The 9,893-nt window shown below is 37.4% G+C and overlaps 1 protein-coding gene across 1 annotated transcript; it reads right to left on the reverse strand.

Moving 5' to 3' along the window:
* Positions 1-5,526: 5,526 nt before the first annotated feature.
* On the reverse strand, positions 5,527-9,697 carry LOC113507034 (olfactomedin-like protein 2A; the record flags this gene model as incomplete). The annotated part of the gene is given in 12 exon segments (XM_026889889.1): positions 5,527-5,707; positions 5,947-6,123; positions 6,382-6,453; positions 6,544-6,621; positions 6,909-7,067; positions 7,558-7,677; positions 8,145-8,242; positions 8,505-8,630; positions 8,633-8,692; positions 9,128-9,347; positions 9,628-9,668; positions 9,671-9,697. Coding segments are annotated over 12 exon segments (1,244 nt in total), but the record flags the coding sequence as incomplete, so codon positions are not given.
* Between the last annotated feature and the right edge of the window lie 196 nt (positions 9,698-9,893).

The raw sequence follows: 9,893 nt of genomic DNA on the forward strand, positions 1-9,893 counted from the left end.
TCGGTGCGTGTCGTTGATGGCCGACGCTCCTCACATTACACAAACGAAGGGGAAAGGCTGGCGCGGAGTGGCGGGGGCGGGGTGGGGGCGCGCGGGAGGTACATTAACAGCTGATGGCAGGGGCGCGGGGCGGGGGGGGGCGCCGACGTCAGGTGTCCGACCTGCTGCTCAGCTGTGATTGAGCGCGCCGCAGCGCTGCAGCCGCTAACTTGCAACGCATGTACATTGACCTTTTTGTTTATCATTTTTTTTGTAAACATTACTCACTCAGCCGTGATCGTAAGGAACAAAATATGAATTTAAAATGTATTGTCTTAGTAACCGGAGTTTGTTAACCTGTTGTAAACCTTACTTGGGTTTTAATAAGTTTGAATGACAAAAGCGAAGTGATTGCGTATTTTGCGCGTGGTATTTTTATTGTTAACCCCATTAATAATATCATTTATACTATCGTAGAATTGTATCAAAACAAGCGAGGAAAGAAACAAACAGCCTCATTTAAACAAAACACAAGATATTTCGATGCACGCGTTCTAAATATAAACACCTAACAAATTTATCATTAGCTTATCACATAAAAACGTGTTGATAAAAAACACGCGATCAAAACAATGGAGATGAATAAAAAGCGCTTGATCCGCTGTAAGCCGCGTCATGTCTCGGACGACAGCGAGGAAATCCCGACTGAGCGAACATACCTATATAATATATACCTACTGTTTGTATATAATGCTATTATGTCGATTTATGTGTAAGCAGTCAGCTGATCGCTATTGAAAGTGAAATAACTTTCCTCATTACGAATATCTGTGGATTATTGTTATTGTATTTTTTTTTGGGACTCGTCTCGGGTCTTGGTGGGGTTGGGGGGTTGTCGTAAGAGATGAAAGAAAATCTTCAGAAGGTAAATTTTTCTTGGTATTTGCAATATCTAGTAATGAGGTCCTGACCGATTTTCGACCAGTGCCACCGGACAAGACACCAGCCAGCCTCGCTAAACATATTATAGTGCACAGGAGAGTGCGCCACCTCAGATGTATTCTCTGTTCCTTTACACCCGATGGGACCTGGGCTCTGGACACGACTGGAGAGTGAAGTTCACCAGTAAACGCTAAATACAAACTGCCGTGTTTAATGTTTAATTATTTTTTCCCCTTTGAACAGATCTTCTCTGGGACCGTTCTCGTTTCTATCTCTCCTCGTTTGCTGTAACCCTCGGTCTTACGTAGTTGCCATCGTGCCTCTGGTCTTTAAAGGCAAAATCGCACTTAAAATAATACAGTCAGTCGCTGATACAGTCTTCTTCAAAATTCACAAAGAGTTCGGTTAACTATTATGATGTTTCTCCACTCGGAAGAAGAAGCAAAGGTCATTTTAGAAGTCTTTATTCAACTGAATCTTTTCAACAAATAATCCAGTTTGGTAACACGTTCGCAATTCACAGAATGAATGTCACACCTTTAACAAACATCATATTTATCCATATATCCCTCTGAATAGACCTATACTCAATATTTTTGGTTAGGTTTGGCAAGGAGAATAACAGAAATTGTATACGAGTTAGTTACAGTGTTTTGTCTTTTTTTTTTGTTCAAACGACTCCCGCATAAGGACTCTAATCCTCGGTTCGCGGGGGGTTTTATAAACATTCAAATCATGCTCAGGAAACACAGTATTTTTTCTCGTAATTGAGAATAGTTTTTCTCAAGCTACTTACATATTATTTTTTGGATTGGTCCTTCTCTACTTTTTGTAAGATTTTTGATCAAAGATTCTAAGTTCTACTAAGTAACCTATTAACCTAATTTGTGTTAACAATTATGAACAGCGTTTGATTGCTAAACTATAGTTTCGTGTCTCCCGGCCCTCCCCTATATACGATCCTAACATCTGATAATGGAATAAAATAAAAATACATTTATTTAGTTTTCATGAGGTAAATATAAAAAATTGTTTATAGCTTCGAAAAAATTTAATCAGCTATAAAAATGTAGATAGGAAATATGAAAAATAATGCTATACAGGTAAGTACGTACATTTTGACATGATTATGGAAAATGCTAGATCATCTTTGATATTTATATCAAATACTTTATAAAAATAACATTTAGAAACTATATCAGCATTGCAACTCCGTTACAACCTGTTTAATAATTTGCTATTCAAATTAAAACATTATATCATGAGTCATATAATACATTTTGTAATGACAATATCGCATATTGCATACTTTGTACTAAACTTGTGCCATAGTCGACTCTACAATGTAGAGTCATTATAGTACTGCGTATATTTTTGCAAACAATATATAATTTTACCTACCCATTGATCAAATTAAATAAGGACAGTTGTAATTATGGAAGAGAGAAAGAAGAACCTTCGCAACATCTCTTAAAGCAAGTCTTGAGGATGTGGAAGCAAGACGCCGTGCTACATAACGTAGCTTTATCGCTCTTCTGCACCTGTGTGACTTTGCATCAATTATGAAAACGTATAACTCACAAAGACACGGCCACCGTTAGTATAGTCTGTATTTTAGGAACTAATTTGTCTCCTAATTGCCTTAATTAGACTATTCGTGACGCATAGGTCAAAGGGAAGGACTAAAATAGAGTCTTAGCTTCTTAGAAAACATGAGCCAGGGTGAGTCATTGCGGTCTATAGTTACAAATACTAAGAGAAGACGGAAAATGTGTTTAGGCCTTAGTTTTCAGTAGTAACTAATATTTTGGACAAAAAATTAGTCACTCATCACATTAATGACCGAAGCAATCGTTGCTTAAAATCTATGTTAAATTTAATTATTTATTTTTATAGCAGTAACAGAAATACATCATCAGTGGAAATTGTCACTGTGTAGCTATCACTGCTCATCAGTTTACCCTTCGGGTACAGAATTTAAAAACGCAATATCGAATGCACCAATTACAAAAAACCCAGGCATCCATATTTCACGCCCCCACCATGGCCATTCACAATCATTCATTTATGAAAATTGACATTTAAGAGCGCGGGAATATTTGCAGCTGAAGAAAATTTCACTTTCATTTATAAATCATAATTCCTAGAGTTCCTACTGCGCAATGCTTCAGCATTAACACAAATACGCTATTTGCAGTCTAGTCATGATGTCGTCAACAAATAAACTTTAATCCCGTCGATTAGTATTTCGAATTAACACCAGTGATCGAATGAATTCGAATGATTCATTCATTAAAGGACGGGAGGTGGGAGGCGGGTGGCACCACAGACTATAAATGAACCTGCGCACCCATTATGTGTAAAATAAAATGAGTTCGGCAAACGTTTGAAATTCTGTAATAATCTGTTCTCTTCATACAATCTTTAGCTATTTGTAGATTTTTATAAGTATCACATGAATTGTAGAGTTTAAAACGTTTATAGTACCTATATTTGATTTTGTTTCCTAACCCAATATGCTGGAAAATCGTAAAATAACTTTAGTTAGCCGCAGGTATACGTTTTGTTGCAAGTCATGACCCGGAATCGAACCGGCTTTCCGTTGCCAACTATTATAAAAACAGCTTTTTACTTTATATTTTATAACCTGTATTTCATTACAGGCGCTCCCCGCGAATCGATATCGCGTTCCGAATTTAAAACGTCGTGTCCCCGCCATTTTTGCCGGATCTAATGAACTATTAAACTGCAATTTGGATGCGCGATGGCTGTTAGATGGCGGCGTGCGCACGTATTGATCGCGCAATGGGGGCCAAATATCTCTACATTGGGTTCTGCCAAGTCACGGAATGTATTGCTAGCTATTGTGGCGAAAAATGGGGGGTTGAGATGAGCGTGTGAATGCCTGCCCGCGCTGAGTGCGCACCTAGTGTGAGCCGCGCCGCGCCCGCCTGTGCGTGCCCATTTGTTCTCTGTTCTGTCTGATCACTCCCATTTAAACTTTGGATGTGATACCACCTAGACCTCTCGGATATTCTCAATAGTATTTTTTACTAAAACTATTTATTTTAAGTTTTACTTATCATTTATTCGTAAATGTTTGCAAAAATATAGATTTTTGCAAACATTTATAGTAAACCTACCAGTAGAAATACCAGCAAACAAATTAGTTGACATAATATTTTATTCTTGAAAAATCTTTATTACCTAAATGAACCAAATAAAATGGAAGTAGATACGCTATCAAACGAGCTAAATTATTTCACACTGCTTAAAAGTTTTGAAACACGTGCCTGTAAATTATAAAATGGTTCAGACATTAAATAATTAATATAGGTAGTTGGGTACGACAATCCTAGCATGCTACTTACTCATATATAATTCCTTAGGAACACTAAAATATGGATACAGTTTGGTATTTCCGAAATGTAGCCGATTACAGGGTGTGAATATTTTACAAACTGGGTTCGAAGCCTTACCGTGCCACTATCTTATTCTGGTACCAAAGTTTGCTGTGCTGTGGTTACTAAGAGCTTCTGAGAATAGACCAGGCGTGCTGTGAAAATGAGACGAAACTACTCAGAGTATTGTACTGTCTCACTTCCACCATGGTTTAATCTTGTTTTCAGGGGTGGAAGTACATGGCGCTTTTTACTGGACACTTATATTCGGACGAATAAGCGAACCCCACGCCTGGCTGCAGGAGGTTTTTACGACAAACTCGCTTCTCTAAGCCTTGCCGCACATGTTGTGAATGCAGAAAAGCAAGTGCAAAATGGCGATTTGTAAATGCAATGTGAACACATTTTTGTAATGTAGGCACCTCAACATAGAGTGGGTTGTAGTTGTATTTGTTTCGCGGATACAACTAGCTTATGATCGCTTTTAATGTCAATAAAAAATGATCTGGAAGGATGGTTTTTGATGTGGAGTTGGCCGCAAATTGTTTGTCCAGAAATATATTAAATATGAATACGATTAGATTAGATCATATAGCATAGTATTCTAAGTATAATTTGTGTTGCAAAAGCTAAATCAATTATTATCCAATGCAGGGTAAAGGCTTCCGTTTTCTCCTGCCATAGAACCCAGTCTACAACTGAAGGCGGTCTATGGCGAAAACTATAAAATAATAAAGTTTTAAGAAATTTCCACTTGTCTATTATTTCCCTTTACCCACTTATCTACTCAATAATAAGTAGCTAATATGTATGTAGACAGTTGAGTGGCGCACGGTTATGGGAATTCAAGCCCCATTGTCAGTACTTACACATACATTCGTAAGGGTAGCCATGCCATCCATTATTTAGCTCAAACGTTTCCCATCATTTTCAATAAAGTATTCCTGAGCTTGGTCGATAGTAATATAATTTTTATTAGATTAAACTTCAGCGCCATCTGATGAACTGATTAGGAGTTACTAGGTACTCGATTCAACGCCATCTCTGGAAACGAATGAGCATTACCAAGCCACTGACACTTGTCATATGAATATAAGTGCGCAAAGTGACCGCTAGAGGACGCTTTTCTGTAGTTTTCAGATAATGCTTTCTGTTCTTGTATTCATTTGATTATTGTTTTATATATCCAAATAATACCAAGATGTCTTATTTAAGAATATGTACTTGAAAAATAAGTATAAAAAATATTTTACATTGATGTTAATTTTCACTAAATATGTGTTTAGTTGATATTCTTATGGTCTTAGATGAATATTGTGTCATGGCAGTTCGTTATATCTCACAGGGTATGTGAGCTGATTGCCCCGATCTGAAGAATACAGCTCCTGTGAAAAAAAAAAACATTTTGTCAGGAACATGTTGTATGCGATACATCATATGTATTCTTGAATAGGCTATTCATTGAAAAAGATGCGTGATAGTGTGCCTCTCAATATCGTCATTCGAAGTAGTGGTCTTCCAATTATTGCATTTTAAAACTGGCGCACCAGACTTATTTTTTTCGAAAAAGCGTGCATCGCAATCACTTCATTCGAATCTTCATATCACTCCCATATTAGTCTACCTTATGCATATGATCATATCCAAGCTGCGTGGTTTTCCGGAAGGGGTTCGTGAACTGCAGAGCGACCTCCACCTGCTTGTTGAGGTACAGGTCTATGGCCACAGAGACCTTGCTCTCTCGCTCGGTCGCCGAGTCCAACGCATATAGCACCCCACACACTATGAACATTTCTCCCATCTGTAATGGTTAATAAGAAAAGTATAAAAATTACATTAAAGTGGAAACTTTTTGGGGAAGAAGAATATCCCTTCTAAGGTTATCGTCTAAGGTTTACTACAACCTTAGACGCTGATCTCAGTTCACCGCTTTTAAATGAGTACATTTTAGTTCAAACGAAAATAGTTTTCTTCATAAAATATCATAAAATACTTTTAAACTATAATTCGCATCTCCCATTTTAATTGAATCATTAGTTTCTTATCTTAGGGTACTTACTTGCTTGTGATTTAAAGATATGTTCCAAATGTAGTCTATGTTCAAACCATCTTTACTTGGATCGAAGCTGAGCTGAAAATAAATTACAAGAAACATTTAAAAAATGAAAATATACTCTTAAGTCACTATATTTCTCTCTTTAGATATATGACATTTCATTACCTTAGCCACAGCGGTGTTATTTGATCTCTCAATTGAGTAGATCGCCCAGAGACCATTGTCGTCTGCACTGAAGTCTACCTGGGATATGGAGTAAGAAAAAGTTGATCAGTTTAGTTTTCTTCTGAGAAAATCATGAAAAGCAACTTTAAGTAATACTTCAAAATTCTAGTCACAATTGGGGGCTCATTTCTACCTCATTTTAAAATTTGAGCCGTACCGGTTACTGTGATGAGCTTTTTGTGAGGTAGGTTTCAAATCAGCCAATTTTACAGCCAAGCAGCAAAACAGCCAAACAAATATCATGATATCATGACGCAAAATTGCACTACTCCGAATTCTTGTCACATCTTCAAAATACTTATTACCTGGTTGTGCTGTGCGGTATACAGTCTTCCGTCGGCATGAGGCAACTGCACGGACTTGATCCGGCTCTGAGTGAGGTCGTAGCGGATGATGTCACCAGGGTTACCAGACTCATTCGCCTGGTAGAAAAACGACCCGGAGTAGACGATGTGGCCGTTGCCCTGGGGAAGATCATATTTATAGCAGAGGTGAAGTTAAAAAATCCACTTCCTAATTTATTCTAGCTAGGGAAATGGGGCCCGATTTGATTGTTTCGAGAAATATTGTGCGAGTTGTGATACATTGCTGGCGATTACATTATGTCTGTAATATTTCCGATGTTCAGACCTGACGTCGTCTATCAAACGACTACTACTACTACTTTAAACATAATAGTATTTTATTAACAACAAAACCATATAGCCCATCTTGGTGATTTTTATGGGACCAAATGACAGTTATTTTACGGTAAATGAAAAAAGTATCTACAAAATCGGTTAATCTGGTCTTAATAAAATTTCCGACGTAAAAAAGAGAAAAATACAGATAAAACCCCCTTTTTAACGTTGGTTGAAAAAAGAAATACTGTCAACTTATTCTAGTTGAATACAAAGAAAGTTACATCACAATACGAACTCTTCAATAACTACGTCCTTTGAAAGACAAACTTACAAAGAAAGGCTTCTGTAGTTTGTGATACTCGTCAACATGGTCAGCCTTGAAGCTTGCCTTCGTCCGGTATTCTCTGAGGCGCTCCACATCCGTCTCTTGCGTTGTCCATAACTTCTCACGCTGAAATGAAGGCAATTATCATATTTGAATAACTACTAAACGTCAGTGAAGAACTTAGGAATGGTAGTTCTACTCTGTTGTACTCAGAATCATATTAATATACTATTTTGTTTCTATATCTTAACGTCCGTTTTCAATACGACCTACGGGCATTAAATTACAAGTTTCAGAGTAATTTGGGGCTTTAACTGAAATCTAAATAAAATATTAATGAAGTACTGATTGAATCTGATTACTGTAAATTCCATTAAGTTTGATGTATCATAGTCTCCCTCCCATTGCCTATTAATTTAGATTAATGGAGAGGCTTGGCAAAAGACAAAGAAAATGACATAAACAAAGAGATTCAAGGCTGATCATGATTAATGTAAAATAATGAAAATAGCTACTTCAGGCCATAATGTCAGGGTTCATGAAAAACATTAGCTTCCTTCTAGCTAATTACAGTATTAAGGATTGGTATTTACCTGAGCCTCAGAACCATTGGAGTCTCTGAGCCAAGCTCCAAACATCTCGTCCTTATACCGATGGTAGACTGGCTTTCCTATCGCATACAGCTGGCAATCTGTGAACATGAGAAACTTATTAAGCAAATTATAAATGCTTAAATATCCATAAAGTCTTGTCGGAAATGGTGCGTTCCACCATTTCTATTATTTTGAGTAATAAAAGCGAGACAGAACTCTGCCAGCCCAAGCATCCCTATTTCTCGCTGTTTTAACAGTGTTGAAACATTCCTATATTAATTTCCTTGAAATTCTTTTTTATCGTTCCTTATAAAAACATGTTTTTATAAAATTCTAATAGAATTGTACTATTCAACTCACTAGTATTCCTCCTAGGCTTCATCCCGGCAGTTCCATTCATGGTGGATATGAGCAGCTGAGCGCGGTCGCAGCGAGGACAGGTGGGACAGCGCTGCACCTCGCATAACTCCTCGTATGACGTCAGCGCGGGGGCAGCGAGCCGTACTCCACCGGCTGCTGTACCGGGATCTGGTGGTGTGGACCAGGATCTAGAAGTATAAGGAGAATTTAGGATACAGTTAGGTGATAATAAGAACCTAACCTTTATTTGTATCTAATCCTGTACTTATGTGGTGTGCAATAAAGAATATTCTATCTATCTAAAATTTTAATAATTTTTCCTCGTTTTATGTAAAAAGGTTTTTTTTTTAATTTCTGTCTGTTGGTTTACCGATTACAAATGTAAAGAAGAACATAATTTTTGGAATTTCAATTTAGGTTAATATACATACTTAATTAAATAATTAAGTATGTATATAACCGCAAATGCGGTTCTGCCTGCAGTACTACATACACAAAAATCACCTACCTGCTAACTAAATTACTAAACTATCGTGTATTAAAAACCTTGAAATCACATGCATGGATTATGACAATAAATGTCACTTAATTAACAGCACAACTCAACAAATTATAAAACTCACTCATCAACTTAATATGTCCCTTAACAGTCTTGTTATTAAGTTCATTTTTGGCTACGCAGCTGTATTGGCGCAGGTCGTGGTCCCTGACTCCCGGGATCTCCAGCCTCATGATCCACCGCCACGGGTCGCGGGTCTGCGCCACTTCGGTCTTGTACCTCATGCCCTCGACTGTGATGCCGTCTATCTCCCACGCAAGAACTGGTTCAGGCCACGCTTGAATCTGGACAGTAAGCAAATTTTAGTCCTAGAGTGTCCTTAAAGGTGGAAAAGGATCTTTTCATGGTATTTATGAGAGGCCTAAAAGAGAGAAATGCGTTTCTTGACAGAAGGATCTCTAAGTATCATCTTGCAGAATGTCGTTTGGTTAAAGCACATAGGTCTGAGTCAGTTTGATTGATCGTCTCAAGGGTCTATAAATACGTTTCCACGATCCGCTTTTATATATGTGATAGATATGTTAGTACATTTTATTCGCATATTAATTTCACAGAATAACTTACCTCGCATTCAATCTTCACAGTTTTGTTAGTTACGTAGACAAATTGTTTGGCACGCGGATGTAGGGACTAACTGAAATTAAGAAAAAACATTAAATAATACCATTTTCTATAACAGAGGAACAAGCATTCCGTCGTTGACTGAAAGGCTTTTCTACATTTGGCAATTGAAGTATATTTTACGGCAAGTCGAAAAACATTATAGAGTCGCGCAGCTAAATTTAAACAGCAAATCACACAATATTTCTCTTTTGTCGAATAAGCCTTTA

This window comes from Trichoplusia ni, unplaced genomic scaffold (genome assembly GCF_003590095.1).
Source record: "Trichoplusia ni isolate ovarian cell line Hi5 unplaced genomic scaffold, tn1 tig00000355, whole genome shotgun sequence".
NCBI lineage: Eukaryota > Metazoa > Arthropoda > Insecta > Lepidoptera > Noctuidae > Trichoplusia > Trichoplusia ni.